Consider the following 18,741-nt stretch of genomic DNA (forward strand, 5'->3'; position numbering starts at 1 on the left):
TTAATGACTTCTGAATGAAGGGAAATGTTGATTGTGGTAATGTTTAAAATAATAACTGCATGTAATCTTATAGGCTTCTGCTATACTTGGCAGTTTGTCTTACTGCTCTTGTAGATCTTGGTTTTTAAGTAGGGAGAGACCAATAAGCCCTACATGCTCACCCAAATACTAAACTTTTAACTATCTACTTTACTGTTACTTCTTTTCATTTTTGCTTCATTTAATTTCTCCATGCATATGTTCAAATTGCCATATAATTTCAGTTTTTTAATGTTTCAGCAATGTTATTGGTCTTTCTCCTGTATTGAGTTTTAGTCTTTATTATGAGAAACACACAGGGAATGTTGTTAAGACAGCCACTATATCTAAAATAATTCTGTTCCCATTTGTATCATTAAAGTAGTATGAGAAGGGGAACTTACATATCTTAGTGGTAGATAGTTCTTTTAACCATCAAAATATAAACTAACTTAAAACTTTATTGTTCCTCTTAAGTTTGGAATAAAATAGAAAGCTAACATATTGACTTTTTATTAGAGAACTTTGGTTCATAGAAATAGCCATACTCAGTAGTGACTTAGAATTTGGCGGCGGTGGGGGGGTTCTTTCATAACAGTGAATAAGGTCTTTAGGAGTTCATTTTTTTTTTTGAAGGTCAAGTTATTAATTTATTTGAAATTTTTAGGGTTTTTTTTTTTTTCTCTTCCAATGCTAATAACTTTTTCTTGGTTAACTTTTTTTTTTTTTTTTTTTTTTTTTGGTGATACTGAGGTTTGAACTCAGGGTCTCACACTTGTTAGGCAGGCACTCTGCCGCTTGAATCATGCCCCCCAGCCCCTTTTTGCTTTTCTTATTTTTCAAGTAAGGTCTTGCCTGTTTGCCCAGGCTGGCCTTAGACTGTGATCCTCCTGCCTGTAGCCTCCTGTGTAGCTGGGCCCACAGGCATACACCACACCTGGCTTATTGAATCAAGTGGGGTCTTGCTAACTTCCCTCCTCCCCTTAGGGGAATTGTGTTAGAACCATGATCTTCCCAACCTCTGCCTTTCAAGTAGCTAGGACTGCAGGTGTGAATCACTGCTTCCAGCCTTGGTGAACATTTTTTATATAGTAACAGACTTTAAAATTTAGAACTTCGAATATTTTTTAAATATCCAAAGTATTGAGTTGGGGTTGCTGGGGATCAAATCCAAAGTCTTCACACATACTAGGCAAATACTATATCAAGGATTTTTAAAGCTATAAAAAGTATGTTGAAATCTTAGAACACTGCTGTATCTAAGTTTAAGTGGTACATTTTCTTTTTTAACAATTTTGCTTTTCTGCTAATTTTCAGACACCTTTTCATTGAGCATTAAGTATTAACACAGTTATCAATAATCAAAAATGTCAATCACAGCTGTCTTAACAATTTTTTTCTTTAATGGAACGATAGCTGTTAATTCTTAGAACTCACTTGACATACATTAGTTACACTTCCTTGTTTATTTTTCTTTTCATAATATTAGGCACCCCCTGTAATGGCCTATCCTGCTACTACACCAACAGGCATGATAGGATATGGAATCGTAAGTACATTTCCAGTACAATTTTTGGAAAACAGATTGACTCATATTTAGCATGCTTTTATTTCAGACTTAACTGGAAAAAGAATTTAGTGCCCTGCACAACTAGGCCTAGTACTTAACACAGTGGTATCCTAGCATTGTTTTCAAAGTATTTCAAGAATAATTGTTATAAAATAGAGGGTATTTATTAGTGTTCAGGGTATTAATTGCTTATTTTTCCTCTGATAACTTTGCTAAGTATGTAGTTTTTAATTACAAACTCTTTTGGAGGTACTAGGGTTTGAACTTGGGGTCTTGCCTTTGTTAGGCGAGTGCTCTACCACTTCAGCCAGACCTTAGTCCTACAAACTGATTTAAATGCTAGTATTAACTCCAAGCTTTTGTTGTTCTGACCTTACATTAAATGCCAGTGTGTCTTATTAATACTGTAGAGGAAGGAAGAGATTAACATTTCTTGAATTACACTGGGAGAGGTCAGAGAGATTATCCTGTGACAATGATTGATAGAGCACAAAAAATCTAACTTTTAAGCTCCTCATACTCCATATTCAATATAATACTCACTCTCCTAACCCTCTCAGTATATAGACTTAGATGAGACTTGGCAGGAGAGGCTTCAACCCATTGGCATATTTGATGAGCTGATGCTGATAGAATGCAGCATTGTGTCCTCATTATTGATACTGTGTCTGCTGTTTTACTTCCTGTATATGATATGGGAGTAGCTCCCTTTATACATGTGAAGAAGTTTCACAGCTTTTGGATTGGTAGTCATGGCCATAAAGGCAAGCTCTTTTTGTAAGTGGTTAAGTCTAGTTGAAAGGCTAAATAGAACCTTTTAAAATAGAAGATTTTTAAAGCATTACATTTTAAGCAAAATAATACAGTGCTATATTGTATGCATTATTTTCAAAGAAATGGATGGTTAATTGAGAACTTTTTTGGAGGGAAGGAGGATGGAGAGGAGATTGCTGCATGGCCCAGGCTGGCCTTGAATTCACAATCCTCCTGCCTTGGCCTCCTGGGATCCTGAGTGACGATTCTACTTTTCATTTACTCAAGAGTGAATCAATTCTTTGTAATTTAAGCCCCATCTTATTCTTCCTAAAACACTTGAGGTAAAATGAAAGAACTTTAGAGAGTATGAACTTCTTTTAAAAACCGTCTTCACATGTGATTACTTGCATAATGGCATAAAAACTTGATTTGATAAAACAGAATTTACACTTTTCTCATAGATAAGCCTGGCAAATCTGGAAATTTTGAGTTTTGTGCTAAGTTATTTGTTCTGAACTATTTTATGTTACACTGTTTAAAGTTTAAAATTATAAAATTAAAGTTTATAATTTGCAACTCCATTAAATAGAAAAAAAAGACTTTCTTTACTACCTTTTTTTAAATGAGCATGCTGAAGACTTTCCATACAGAAAAATACTCTTTAAAAAATTTGTAGCTGTTAGTCCAGTGCCCATTGCTCAGGCCTGTAATCCTTGCTTACTCAAGAGGCAGAGGTCAGAGGGATCTTATCTTGAAGCCATCCGAGGCAAATAGTTTGAGAGACCCTATCTTGAAAATACTCAACACAAAAAAGAGGCTGGTGGAGTGGCTCAAGTTCAAACCCCTCAGTACCACCAGGGGAAGAAAGAAATTGTAGCTGTTAGACCTATTTGTGTGCAGAGAAATTTTCCCTTTCAGTCAAAGCAAAGAATTTTGTTCTTCTTACTATTTTTTTACTCACTCATAGTAAGGAAGATGTGAGTCAACAGCCCTTCACTTGATATTCTTCTGTTTTTTAGCCTCCTCAAATGGGAAGTGTACCTGTAATGACACAGCCAACCTTAATATACAGCCAGCCTGTCATGAGACCGCCTAACCCCTTTGGCCCTGTATCAGGAGCACAGGTATTACATGCTATATCCATCTCTTCTAACATTCTTGATTTGGAAAAGCTTTATAGCCCTAAAAAATCCTTTTATACAACTTAATAAGTTTTTTGTATTTTCCCCTTCATCCTGGATGTTAGGTGCTCCATATTGTTCTCATATTAGAGCTTTGGGGAATGTTGATTGTTTGAAGGGAAAGGACATGTAGATTAAAATTTTAAAGATGGAAAATTTTTCATAACTTACGAATACAGAGGATGTTTTTCTAAAATTAAGGAACCTACTTCTCTTCATGATTCTGGCATGCTTGTCTATTGTGAATCCTCAAAACCTTTAACTCAGTGCCTCAGCTCCTTGGCTCTTAGCTTGAGTAATGCTACAAGAGTGCTGTCCTTGGATATTTGCAAAACTCTTGGCAAATCTCCACAATCTTTTGGTTGTTATTTTTTTCATTAGATAAACTTTTTGCCACTGAGGATTGTATTCAAAACAAACCAAAAAGAAAAAGAAACCCTTTTAATTCTGTACATTTCATTTAATTTCTTTGAACGAGAGACTTTCCTCTTTGAATAATTCTAGTGCTGTCTCCTTCCTGAAAATTCACTCTAGTCAGTCTTTGTTTTACATCCCATTGTTGTTGGCATTAGAGGAATCTAGGGTTTTTTGTTTGTTTGTTTTTTAAAACTTGTAATTGTTATTCTGAGGAGAGAAAGGAAAACCCTTTACTATTTACTTCTCTGGTGACAGATGATGGAATGAGCCCCTTAAGAAGGAGTGGCTTATCCTTCATCTGTGGTTCTGCTCATAGTCCTTAACAGAAATAATTCATTGCATATGATTGTTACTGCACTTCTCCATTTTTAAAGTTGTTTCCAATGCCAGCAGATTAGTGTACTCTATGTGTTTGATGCTTTTTGAAAACATTTGAGTAAACATTTGGTAATGGGCTTGTTATCCCTTTTCTCACTTGAATGCACATACATTTTGCATTTGCCAAGACATATGGTGTTACATTGCTAAAACATAGTTTATTTTGATCCAGTTTGACTGTAGTCTGTATTTCATAGACTAGTGAAGTATGTGAGGTTATTTCATATGTGTGCCTTTTTTGAGTATTGAAATCATTCACTAAATTGCCACCTCTGTTGACTACAAGTGAATAGTGGAATTCAGTTCTGATGGGGAGACAGAATGTGTATGGCCACAATTCATATATTTGTTCACTTGTCTTTGGTCAGGGTCATACTTGCTTTGTTACTGTTTTTGTTTGCAATGCTGGGGTTCAGCTCAGGGCCTTACGCATCCTAAACAAGCGCTCTACCTACTGAGCCACACCTATAATTCCTGCCCTTTTTTTTTAACCCCTTTGTCTATGTATGATAATTTTTTTTTCTGCCTGTTCCTGTAATCAGTTAGGTGTTTACAGTGAAGATAGCTTGGGGTCAGGGTAATTGATGCATGGTAGTCATTACTTTTATATGTCATTTATTTTTTATGTATTTGTTTTATGACATGAATTATGGGTAGTTCTGCTTTGACTTGTTAAAGAAACATAGTGGATTTTTATAACTTTAAGAAGTGTATTGAAAAAAAAAAGTGTTGGAAAAATGGACCTGTTGTAACTATTCTAAAATGGGGGGAGGAGGAATAAAGAATGATGGAGGTGGTGAGTTTAACTAAGATATGTTGTAAGCACTTTTGTAAATGTCATAATGTACCCCCAGCACAACAATAATATAATAATAATAAATTTTTTAAAAAGAAGTATATTGATGGTTTTTTATCTATTAATGGAGATGGATTCTTAGGTTGTACAATTACAAGCTTCATCATGCCCTCAAGGGTTTGTTTTATTCTTTGTTAGTCATACTTTTAACTTCAAACATACTATCATTTATTTTTAATAATTTGGTTTCCTGTTGTAAAGGACTAAGTGATTAGAACCTAAGTATATTTAAGTAGTGTGTATACACTTCTCAAAATAATGTTTAAGGTAGATATCATCATGATGTTTCATTGATGAAAAGGAGACTGAAACTTGGAAACGTTCAGCTCAGTCTGTGGTGAAATATAACTTACCTCCTGGTGTTTCTGATGCCTCATTCAGTGCTCATCCCACATTGTCTCTATACTTGTAAGACAGAGGACCATTACAAGTAGCCCTGTTTTCTTTGTCAGCAGTTCATTGGGTCTTGTTTGTTGAATTGCAAATCACATTTATACATTTGGGATGTAACTACTGTAGTTGTCAAGAATATCTCTGCAGTTTTGCATAATACGTTCAGTTTAAAACATTATGAGTTTTGCTTTTTAAAAAAATCATTAAAAAAACAGTAGAAAAGAAAATCTGCCTTAAAATAAAGTGCTAATCCCATACCATCAGCTCTTAATTTATTTCCTGTTACTTTCTAAAACCCCCATAACCTTTTCACTAAAGCATCCAAAAAGTGCCAGAATTTTCATAAAGAGCAACCAAAATGTCTGTTCCTCATTTTATGCCAGAAGAGAAGTAACTGTGAAAACATTAGGGTAACATGTTTCTACTTCAAAAGTAAGTACTTAACCCTAAAATTATTGGTTGAAGAAACACATAAAAGAAGCACATTGAAAACTTGAAAAAGAAATGAGGCAGCAGTAAAGTGGCTCACAGAAACTTTGGACTCCACACAGAAGTTATTTGAGTTACTTAAAACTCAGAATCTTCAGGGTCTCACTATATAGCCAGGCTAGCCATCCTGCGTTAACCTCCTGTATGCTGGGATTATAGGCTTAAATTTTTTGGTGACTCTTAATTCCTTTCCTCTCTTTATTTTTCATGTTTCTGATCTCAAAAGTCCCACTAGTTGTTCCTCTGCTCTATTACTAGGAACTGCCTTCTCCTAGGTTGAAGCTTCTTTATTTGAGCTTGTTTTGCAGCATTCTCTTGTGTTACTTGTGCCTCTAATTTAATCCTTTTGTAAATACTGGGAAAATCTTATGTTGCCAGTATTTATATCATCTTATTTCCATACTAAAACATCTAAAGAGGTGAATCTAAATACAGTTGAGCATTTAAGGCATTCCCTCAGCTTTCCTTTCATCTTAAGTCTCCCTCATGAAGACTTACTCCGTTTTTAAGAGTAATGATGAGTGAACAGACTATTCACTTTTTTTTGGTACTGGAGCTTGAACTGGAGCCACTCCACCAGCTTTTTTTTGTGATGGGTTTTTTTCAACATAGTGTCTTGTGGTGAACTATTTGCCTGGGCTGACTCCGCTCTCTGCCTCCTGAGTAGCTGGGATTACAAGAGTGAGCCACCTGTGCCCGCATATTCATCTTCTTTAATGCTCATGCCTTTACAAGTTTAGTAACTATCCAGGGTTTTCCAAAGATCTTTCATCTGCCACAAAGTGGATTTATGCCCCATTCTTTGGTCATTTCTTGTCCTTTTTGAGTAATTATGAGATCCGTAATTTGTTTTCCTTATCCTGCATTATTTTTGTTTCCTCTCCTCTCCCCTCTCCCTCTTGTCCTCTTTCCTCTCCTCTCCTTTCTTTTCATGGTTATCATGTTTTAACTCAGCTTTCTGCTTGCTAGGCAGGCACTCTACATCCATCCATCCAGTCTAACAAGACTCCGTTTACTAGATAGTAAACATCCTAAAGGTAGGCTTCTATCCCCAGTTCCAAGAGTAGTGCCTCATGTGTAATAGTTTTTTGGACATTATTTATCAAATGAATCTTGATGAAAACTTAACATTCTCACCATGCACCTTTCCACTTCTCTTTAATTTCTCATTTCACATAATTGTAACATTGTAGTAATTTATGGTAGTATTCAAAATTGGTTTGATTTGTTTGCTGAAATTTTACCTGACTCACCTGAGGAATGAATACACCTTTGTTTTCATGTTGACTATTTTTTTAATAGTAATTTTTAAATTAACTGCTTGTCTTTGAAGTAGATGAGATTTTTATCATGCTTTAATATTTAATGGTTACTAGCTGTTCCCTTGGATCAGTTTTGTCTATTTGATGTTAGCCACAACCAAAAATTTTCAATTACCTTTTAATCTCTTGTTATTTTGTTCTCCTTTTTTCAGTTGGATGCAAAAATCTATGAGAGAAGTGACCTTTTCTTTGCACATTGTAAAGTAAATGGTAGATTAAATGAAAAACACAGTTGCGTCAAAATAGAATCTTTCAATCAAATCCCAGTTCCACAACTATTACCAGAATTCCTTGTTCCTTTAAGTGTTTCTTTGGGGTATCATTCATTACCAATCTGGGGCATACTTCGGGGCTCTTGGTCTTTTTATCTGACTACTAGCAAATCGTTAATTTTGTCCAGAGCACTCCATCTCTTACCAGATCTGTTTTCTATTGGTAAGACAGTCTAAGCAGTATGTCATATCTTCTATATTTTATCTAGGTTGCTCTAAGTGCTGCATTAGTGCTTGACAATGAGTAAGTAGATAATACCTTCCAGGTTATTGTCACATAGACTTGTTCTGTTTTGTAGGAAATTGTCTTTATTATAACTTTAACTTAGTAGTCTATACTATAGCTTTGAAATTATACCTTCTTATACATATACTCTTCTGTCGATACCACCCCCATCCACTACTTTTTTGGTCCTGGTGATTGAATCTGGGTCCTTGTGCATGGTAAGCTCAAGCTCTTACCACTGAGGTACATCCCCAGCTCCAGTATCCTCACCCCTTTTTTGTTTGGGAGCGGGCTCATTATTTATGCATTTTTAAGGTATTTTCATTAATCTCTTAGTTAAAGGTGGATATTAAGTTCTTCTGATCATTTCTAACCATTTTAGCTACTTCTAAATATGCTTTGCGTTAGTGCATCTTCCTATGTGTTTGACTACATGGAAAATGCTAGGTTTCATTATTTTTACTTTTTATCTCTTCTTTATTTCCTCACAGTCTTACTTAGTATTTGATTACTTGTTACAGGTTCCTAGTATATCTCTTAATTTGGGAAGAATAGAGTCTTAGCCTTTTTTCTTTATTTCTTTATTTATTATATAAATAAATTTATTGGTAAATTTATTATATAAATTTCACTAGTGTTTGGTAAATTGGAATGTCCGTTGCTGACATGTAATTTGAAAACTCACTCTGTTTGCAGTCTGCAGCTATCATGTTACGAGCACGAACACAGTTAACTTAGTTCTGTTTTCTTTTGAAAGCTACTGTGGTATGCAATAACACTTTGTTTTAATGAATGCTTGCATGGCAGTTTTAGATACTGTTGAAGCTCTTTGTGGATGGGGAAGATTATTGTGTTTGCCATATTCTCATCACTTAACTTTGTGACGAACTTATGTGGACCCCATAGCAGTCTGCCTGTTTTTTTTTTTTTTTTTGCAAAATTCAATATAAACATTAGTGTTAATCTTGGACAATTTTAAAAATAAGCATATTAAAATTTTTGTTGGTTCCTTAATTTATATTAGGCATTTTTATGAAAGACTGCTAGTTTTGTGTATGGCACATCAGGTTAAATATACAAAATGGCTGCTGTTTTTTGTTTGCAGTAGCCAATTTTAAGTATGACATCAGTTAAGTGTCTGAAAAGAAACACTGGCCTGTTGTGAGTGCTTTTTACCCTTCTAAATAGGAGTACTGTTGGTTTTAGATACAGGAATAATTTAAGTCTTGTTTTTAAAATGGCCTTTTTTAATGACTTTCTTGTTTATAAGAACCAATAGCCCTTTGCTTTTAGGCTTAGTTTGTGGGAGCTTTTTTTTTTTTTTTAAACTTGGTGTATTAATCATGGGTATTGGTAGTGTTGCTTCTATCAGCTGATCTGCCCAGCTGGATTTTTGTGAAGAAAGCTTTTTGCCTTGCCAGCAAGCAGTATGTCATGCTTATTCATCCTAGCCTACTACAGGATACCATGAGAGAATTTACTCTGGGAATTGGGGTTTAGCACCATAGATGAAGAAGTGGTTCTGTAGCCCTCAGTATACACACAAGACAGTCAGATGTTAAAAGTCCCATCTGCAGGCACTGTCCTTACTAAGTCAGCGTGTACAGCAGGCATGTAGGCTTGGAGGACATTGTTTCTAAAAGAATGGTGGAGATGTAACTTCTCATTGTAATAAGCAAAACCAGAAAGTGATCTTAAAATCTTGGGTGTCTGAAGTTCTCCAAAAAGTTGATAATGAACATGAGTGACCATGTAGCATTGTGTATCTAGAAAGCATAGGATGCTTTGACTGTCACTATCTAGAGAAATAGCCTGTTTAAATTTCCTCCTTTTTTTTTTTTTTCCCTTGGTGCTAGGGATCAAACCCGGGACGCATGCATGCTAGGCAAGTGTCTGCTGAGAAATGCCATTAGCCCCTAAATTCCAGCATTAGTAAGCATGTGCCCTCGGTGTGCGTACATACAGATTTATTGATTTATTCCTGAAGTAACATGTTAGATATAAAATATGTAAAAATAATTTTTTAAATGGTTAAATTTTAAAATTAAGAGATAAGTTCTAATTTCTATTTACACCCCACTTTGGAGGCCATTTTTTTTACAAAGCTTGTTTTATCACTGAAAAGCATTTTCATTTACCACATTTTAGAATGTATAGAATAGGTCACTGCTAAATGTCAAACAAGAGACAGATAAAATACATCGCCTAACCCGAAGAGCCTAGAGATGAGTGTAATTTGGAAGCATAAGTGACCGGTGGACAGGGCGGTCACAGACCTTATAGACCTAGAGAGCTAATAGTACAGCAGAAGAGCAAAAGTAGCACAGATTGACACGGAGCTGAGCTTTTACCACACATGTGAACAGTTGATGGTAATTTCTAGGGAAGACTGACACAATGTTTGAATTGTTGACTTATGTCAGGCACTATACTGGATACGTACTGCCGTTTAATCCTCAAGACAGCTATAAACAAGGACACAGGTATTGGGCTTAGCTATTCTCACCCCCATTTTATGTGAGAGGTAGAATTCAATTCAGTTCACCTTTCTATAAAACCCTGTTCACTCATTCTAGGCAAAAGAACTACACACGTTTTCCTCTTGGTGTCTTTGCTCCCTCAGTGAAGACAAAATGAGTCTTACAAAATTTATTTATTTTTTGGCAGTACTGCGACTTGAACTCAAGGCCTCATGGTTGCTAGTCCTGCATTTTGCCACTTGAACCATTCTGCCAGCCCTCAAAATGAGTCTCTTACAGTATTGCTATTTGCTACCTAGGCTTTTGGATGAATAAAAAATTTAAATGGAAAGACATGGCAAAGTTGCTTCCCTAAGAATTTTAAGTACAGAACCATGTTAGAAAACTTCCCCTATAGATACTCCATGTTTTAGTCTCTCTGAAACTTTTTTGTGGTACCAAGGATTTGAATCCAGGACTTTTTGCCTACTAGGCAAGTGCTGGCCTCAAACTTGCCATACTTATGCCTGTAGCTGAGATTATAGGTATGTGCCACCACATCCAGCTTCTCAAGGTGAAATGTGTATTCACATTGAATTCAGGGCTTCACACTTGATAGATTTTGCTTTACCACTTGAGCTACTCCCCCAGCCCTTTTTTTGGTTTAGTTATTTTTCAGATAAGTTCTCATATTTTTTCCTGGTGCTAGCCTTGGACTGTAATCCTCCTACCTAAGCCTTCTTTATAGGTGGGATTACAAATATGAGCTATCATGGCCACCTTCTTTGTTGAGATGGGGTCTCACTAACTTTTGTCTGACTGTCCTCAAACCACTTTTTTGTCTGGACTGTCCTCAAACCATTATCTTCCTCCTGAGTGATTGGAATTACTGGTGCGAGCCACCATACTTGGCTTCTATTAATTTTTTTTAAATCTTTTTTGGCAATACTAGGGTTTGAACACAGAACCTTGTGCTTGGGAGTTGAGTCATGTCCCAGATCATAAATGTTTGATTGCACTAGCCTCACTTTCTGAGACTGCTTCTATATTCTTATTCCAACCTGAAAATCTTTCTTTGATGTTAAACAGAAGTGTAATGGAGTAAATATTTTATGACTTTTATTCTATCTATAGAATTGAGTTTTAAAACTTCCTTTAGGTATGTTTGTCTTATTAAAGTTAATTTATGATTTCTGTACTGTCTTTACTATATTAAGTGCTCTACAGTCAAGGAAAACCTCTGCAGGTGAAACATTAGAAATTCTTTACACATACACTTTTTAAAGGTTGATTAGAGTAGTGGAGGTATTTCAACTACGAGTTACATTATTACTTGTAAATTTATGTGCTGCTCTTGTAGCTTACTATTTCATTTTTCTATAACTGAGAGGAGAAGATTAAATATGTTTTGGAGAACTAAGACTACTTTAAAAGACATCTTTAGCTGTAATGTAGGCTACTCGGATTTGAACAGACTGATAGCTACATTAAGCGTTAAGCTCTGTGGGAACTTTGGGGTGGAGAATATTATGGAGAACACATTCTTGAGAAACTGCTGAAGGCAGTTTTGTTTTTATGTGTCATGTGTTTCAGGGAAACGGGAAGGACCGATTATGGTTTGTCTTATGCTGTTTGTGAAGTTTGACTTGTAATGAATGCTGTGTTTTCTGTATTTTTTTAATTCCTCATCATCCAGTATTTTAATGTTGCCATTTTATGTGTTTTAGCAGCCTTACATCATGTTCTCTGATGTGTCCAACAGAATGATAAGTACAGGAGGGTTGGTGCTCATATCATAGATGACTTTTTCAGACATGTAAAATGCTGCTGTTTCTGAACGCATTAGGATCCCATTGCCCCTTTTCTTCTTCCTGCTCTCTTTGAACAATAATATGGACAGCATATTTCCTTCCCTCGTCTTTACGTTCTCTCTGAGCTGACTACTATCTTACCACTGTGAGGTGTGTCTGTGCTTGGCACTGGCTCTGGGAAGGAATGGGCCAGATGGTTAAGGCTACTGGGTGTCCCAGTCCTCGGTGCTGTGTAGTAGCCAACCCATTTGAGCTACGGTTTTATCCACTTCAGATGGATATTAATGAGATAAGAAATAGCAGCAAGGATAGTAAGTTTTATTTTCTCATTAATGGTATCAAACACATTTTAATTTTGCTAAATATTTATAGATAAAAGACATAGAAGTGTGTATTTCTACTGTTTTAAAAGAGACTAGTACAAGGTTTAGTTAAAGAAACAGTATTTTTAGCTGGGTGCAGCGGCACATGTCTGTGACCCTAGCTATGCAGGAGTCTGTAAGTAGGAGGATCACAAAAAAGTAAGCTCTTACCTGAAAAATAACTAAAGCAAAAAAGGGCTGGGGGTGTGGCTCAAGTAGTAGAGCACCTGCCTGTCTAGCAAACATGAGGTCTTGAATTCAAACTTCAGTACTGCCAGTAAACAAATAAACAAAAAAACAGTACCTTTTTCCCCAAAGAAATTTGATCCTGTTTAATACTGTAAGCCTCTGGGACTTCTGTCTAACAGCATACTCACGTCTTGGGAAGAATGATAATGTTTCCTTTGGTTTATTCGGGGGCATTTTTCTGGTGTTATCAGGCCATCAGATTGCTGCCCTCCTGAAAACCTGATGTAAGAATACAGGTTAGCTCAGGGCTCTTATGGCAGACCTGTCATTTAGGATGCAGTATGTCTGTAATGAGCAGGGTTTGTTGCCGAAACTTCAAGTAAAAGACAAAATCTGCTTGGGAGAAACCCAGTTAATAATGAGGATAAGTGTGAATGTTGGCCCTCCTCCCCCTTAGTGACTGATAGTTACTTGAAATCATTCTGCTTCTGAAGGGTAATCCGCATTTGGGCTGAAGGGGGAAGGTGGGAACATCTTTCCAGTTAGGCTATACCTGATTCTGCCTGCATGGATGGTATTTGAAACCTGAAGCCCAAACGTTGTGCCCTGTCCTTCCAGCAGCAGCTGCCTATGTGATTCCCTCATCCTTGCTGTCATCTCTTCCTATTGTCTTTAAACATTTATTTCTGAAGCAATAAGTAGACTAGGAAAATGACCACCAGTATAACCGATGGTGATTTCTAAACTTGTAAGTTGATCTTAGTGTCCTGAATGACAAATTACTTATACTGGTGCAATATTTGCTGAAATTCATTGGCTCTTCATTCTCTGTCATGCTTTTCGGAGAGAGAGATTTTTGTGGCTTAAAATTCTTTATAGGATTTGAATGATGGAAGTGTGGATTGAAACTGTTTGCATTTAGTCAAGTTTGATTTACTGGGCAATTGAACATCACTAAAAAGAGCTCATTTCATAGTGGCCATGTGCTTGCATGATCCAGAATCCTATATTGAGGGAGAAAAAGAACTAAAAGTTTCTTCCAAACTCAAATAGCTTGTATTGAACTTTAAATGCTTATACATCAGCTAAATGAAGGAGATGCGTATATGAAAATTAACATTTTGATTCTTCAGAACTGACTTTCTTTAGGAGAATACTCAAATGTTACTGGTTCAATAGTCTAACCTACCTTATAGCCAAATTAAAGGATGAGTTCAGATTATAAAAATGAAGCAGATATACTCAAACAGGAAACAATCAAAGATCTTAAGTGTCCCCTTATTCAGAGAAGTATGTGGAAAGTTAGATTAAGTTACCTCTGAGGTCCCTTTCACTCCCCACAGTAGATGCATCAGGACAGGAGACGACTCCCTGTGAAAAAAGTCTGAGAACTGAAGGCAGGACTTTCCACCCATTAGGAGGAAGGAATGGGAAAGAAAGAATGGCAGCTAGATATTTTAGTCTGCACTGAGGCTAGATAGACAGCTAGCCTGGACACAGGAAGTCATCTTCACAATTATGCATCCTGTCTCCTATACTCTCCTACCCATTTTCCCTATGCTTCCACACTGAAAGTCTTAACCGTGGTCAGCTTATGTCGACTTTTATGGGTTAAAGACTATTCCTTTCAAATTTCAGAAGCACACATTTGTTTTCTGAAAAGCACATGTGACAAAACTTTTAGTTTAATATTTCCATTTTCTGTAAAGACTGCCTTTATGTTTATTAAAGGTAACAAAACAAAAACCACTTCTTCTTTCATTACATTTTCTGCTTTCATATTCTGTCATTCTGAGATCTTTTTTTCTTTCCCTCTCTCTGTCTTCTTTTCCCCCAGCTGTCGGCAGCATCCAGCCCCTCCAGTCACAGTCCTCACAGAGCTTCAGGAAAGGACCCTTTTGCAGAACTTTCTTTGGAGGATTTCTTATAAATCACTTTAGGTATTGCTGCTTGTTGGGGGAGATGGGGACTTAAATACTTAATAAAATTACCAAACATTAAGCACCATTCACTCTTCTCCTCCTTTGTTTCTTTAAGAGTCTAGGTTCCCTCTGCTTCTCCTCCTCCTCCTCTTCCTATTCTTTATAGATGAAAAATAAAAATAGGTCAAGATAGAACATAAGAAGTAGCTTTTGGAAAATACCTTCAACATAATTAGAAGGTATAAAATCACAGGAAGTATCCATTGCTCACAGCAGATGGATGAGATCAAACACCTCTCTTAAAAAGTAGGAGTTTTAGTCAATCTTTATAATGAATTGTAGAGAACTCCCCAATTTTATACATTGTATTAGAGCCTGATTGTGGGAGTAGCTTTAGTTGTAGCAGAATGAATCGGATTAATTGTCAGGAATTCACTTCCATAATTTCTTTAAGTTAAACTTGTATTTTATGTGTTCCTTTTCATTTAAAAATAGTAACTTTAAAAAAAACTTGTTTTTTAATTAAGGGCAAATGAATACTTAATGACTAGAAGGATTCCACATATGATCCACACTGCCCTTGTTTTCTGGAGGCAGTGTAATTGTTCTTCTTGATGCTCTAGTCCCCAGCTTACATTTGCCTTCTAGATCTTTGGGAGTTTACACTCTTCTTATTTGACAAGCTTGTTAGCACATCTGCCTGCTTAATACTTGTAGATAGGCAGTTAAACAGAAAAGTAAAGTATCTTTGAATGAACAGTGACTCCCAATTGAAAAGTGTTCCTTTATAGATCTTTCAGATTTTGATTTATATTACTAAGGAAATTAGTTAGCATAAGATTATTCTTCTTTTATTATCTCTAATTTTATATCATTTAGAAATAATATTTCACATTTTGCTTTTCAGTAGGAGATTTCACATGGAATATTTGTGCTTTTATGGATAAATGTTTTTGAACTTCTCATGGAAAAATAGCTCATTGATCTTCTTTCTTCCCTTATTCCCCCCGCCCCACCCCAGGTTACCCCTTGGTTTTCAGTAATTAGAAAGGTATTGGAAGTCCCTATAATTACGATGCAAATACTGAGTTCTGGCACATGATAAGCTCATAACACTTTGTTTTGTAATCAGGGTTTGTGATAACCATGTTGTCAATACTTCTGGGCCAATTATATGGTAAAGGCCACATTTTTATTTATGAGAAGATATCCTACAATGCAGTGAATTAACTTACATACTTTTTTTTTTCCAGATACAGTTTATGTAACTAGATGGAAGAGAATGGAATTATTCCAAAAAAGACAAGTGCTCAAGTGGCGAAACCTTACTTCCAGCAAAATCTAAACTGCTGTCTCTTAAACTCTTCTTCCATTAGAACGCTACAGTAACCCAGTGAAGGCCCAGGAAGGAAATTGGGACTAGTTTATAGGAGAAGTTATTGATACCATTTATAAAGCCAAGAATTGCCATGATTTAAGACTAAGATCTGTCTCTTTGGTGACTAACCCTTCAGTTCTTTCAACTCCTATTAATACCCATAATCAGTAACCTACCAAGAAAAGCCCTTATTTGGAAAGTGTGAGGTTTGTATTGGAAAAGCTGCCTGGAAAGAAGAGCTGTGTCCTTTACAATAATTCAGCAGGACTCGTTGGGGGATCAAAAACATATTTCTTATTATGCATTATCTTTTCTTTTCTCCAGTCCTCACAAATACAGAAACTGTAACTGAAATTTAACTTTTCTTTTAAAAAAATTTATATTCAGTTTGCAGTAGACATTCCTTAAGTATTTGTATTTATTTATGATTATCAATTTTACATAACATTAATATTGTATCAAACCTCCTTATGAGAATGAGTATGGATGTACACAGTATGTTTGATTTTTATCCACAAGAATGAATCTGATTCAGAATGCTTTTCAGCTGACATACAGAGCACTAAATATTTTAAGGCAAGTCCGTAGTAGGTCTGGATCCCTTAAGAATTCTCAGTCTCTAGTGGGACTTAGGGAAGCATTATAAATGCATTAATCCTTATAGTCAATTCTGTGCCTAGGATTTTGCAAGGGAACAGTTCACTGACTAGGAAAAGCACTACATTTAAAATTCAGCATTAGTGCATTGGGAAGGATCTTTACTGCTTTGTGCTTGGCATGTCATTATTTTCCATTTGACATTAGGGCCTTTCCAAAATGAATGTGAGGAATTGCTTTCACTTCAAGACTTTCCTTCTTTTCAGTAAAACTCTAGGAGGTGTTATTGGGGAGGGGAGGGGGACAAAATCCTTGAACTTTTTATTTGGCTTGTGCCATGTTATGATCATGTACCTTTTAAACAAGGGGAAATAGTATCTTTAAAGTTAATGTCTAGCCAAGAGTTTAGCTAACGGAGAATTAAACTGCACTGTTGATCGGTGCTTTGTGTAAATACATCTTAACACTTGGGTTGAGAGGGGCCTTAAGAAGGACATTCATTGTAGGAAAGCAATTCTGTACATGAGTTTAAGCATACTTGTTGCATTGTCTCTGCAAATTCTATTTTTGTTTACAATATTAAAATGTATGTTAGCAAAATGGGTGGATTTTCAAATAAAATGCAGCTTCCACAAAACTTTTGTTAGTATTCTGGTCTGAGGTGCATTTTCTTTTTTCCTTTTATTTTTTATCATTTTTTGCTAATAAAAAAGTATACCCAGGTGATATTTGCTGATTTAATAAAATATAAAATTTGTTTTGTTTAAATTTCCAAAAAGATTTCTCTTTGCAATTTTTGTTGCCTTCTAGACTCTTATTGCTAAACTGGACCACTTACTAAAATTGTTCATTTTGCTTTCTGTTAGATGCCCCTTCAGTCAGGTAAGTTTAAGTGAGAATATGCTTGTGGTGCATATGACTGCTAAAAAAACCTTTGACAGAAGATGGTGGTACATGCCTGGAATCCCAGCATTAGAGGCTGAAGCAGTAGGATCATGAGTTCCAGGCCAGCCTGGGCTCAGTCTCAAATATAGCAAACAAACAAAAATAAAAACCTTTGGATCTTGTTGCGTATTGAGTAGTAAGTAGGATTTAGAGTATGTGATACTGGGATTAAAAGCTTTGCATTGGTAAACATCTGCTTTCTGGAAAAATTATATAGTCTTAGTGTGCTTTGTTAATTTTACTGGGTTTTAAGTTTGACTCATTAAACCGCCAACATAAACTAGAAAATTGTACTTTTATAAGTTAACTTTCTTATCACAAAATATATTTTGACTTGTGTCTTCTAGTATTCGAATATTATATTTTAAGGTCTGTGGCTTTCTTTCATATTACTTTATTTTGATAGTTTTATTCAGTATATGAAGTGCTTCATAATCCTTTCCATTTTATTCAAACTATTTTGGGCTCTTTTGGATAGGAATTACCCATATTTTACCTGTCTTATCAGGAATCGGAAAAGAAACTTGCCCAAGGTGGTAAGCTAGCAGGTGGGAGAGAGTCAGGTATTTGATTTCATGGTTCATTGTTCATTGTTTGCTGTGACCTGCAATCATTAATTCAAAGCTGAAATGGGGCACGTAATCCCAGCATTCAAGAGACCAAGGCTGGAGAATCACAAGTTGGAGGCTAGCCTGGTCTACATAACTGAGTTCCAGGCCAGCCTAAACTCTGTAGCAAGACCCTGTCTCAAAACAAACAAACTGAAAGGGGGATTGTGTCCCTCTGCAGTCTAAACTGCTGGCTACTCTGTTCCCAGGTGGCCCTCTGGGAAGCACATTTCCTGCTTCCTCCTCCCCTGATGGCCTGACATGGTTGACAGGGAAGAATACGAGTATGATAAAGTAACTTCAGTCAAAATACAAAGATTAAAGTGAATCAGCTGTTGAATGTATAGTGCCATCATCTTAAACCCCATCCATAACCCACAGCATTTCACTGCTCAGTTAGTTAGCAAGTTGGTAGCAGCTGCAGAGAGAGAGATTCGATTGTTAGTAGCTGTTCATGTCCCAAATCATTTTCCTGAATTAGTTTTTTGCTTTTGGTTTTACATCTCGTTATTAGCATTCAGCATTTTGTAAAAGACATCCCTTAACTAGAGTCCATATCTTGGTCTTGCATTACACTAGTAATGTTCTCCAC

General features: G+C 36.0%; 1 protein-coding gene across 13 annotated transcripts in view; it reads left to right on the plus strand.

Moving 5' to 3' along the window:
* Positions 1-17,233, plus strand: part of Picalm (phosphatidylinositol binding clathrin assembly protein) — a 114,400-nt gene extending 97,167 nt beyond the window's left edge. For 12 of the 13 annotated variants that reach the window (XM_074081662.1, XM_020166762.2, XM_074081659.1 and 9 more), the window contains 4 exons: positions 1,508-1,567; positions 3,364-3,468; positions 14,537-14,639; positions 15,875-17,233. In XM_074081662.1, coding sequence (XP_073937763.1) covers positions 1,508-1,567; positions 3,364-3,468; positions 14,537-14,629 — 258 coding nt within the window. In that variant the 3' untranslated portion in view covers positions 14,630-14,639; positions 15,875-17,233. The remainder of the gene's footprint in view (positions 1-1,507; positions 1,568-3,363; positions 3,469-14,536; positions 14,640-15,874) is intronic. The other variant, XM_020166765.2, reaches the window with a different exon arrangement.
* Positions 17,234-18,741: the final 1,508 nt, after the last annotated feature.

Source organism: Castor canadensis, chromosome 1, assembly GCF_047511655.1.
Source record: "Castor canadensis chromosome 1, mCasCan1.hap1v2, whole genome shotgun sequence".
Lineage (NCBI taxonomy): Eukaryota > Metazoa > Chordata > Mammalia > Rodentia > Castoridae > Castor > Castor canadensis.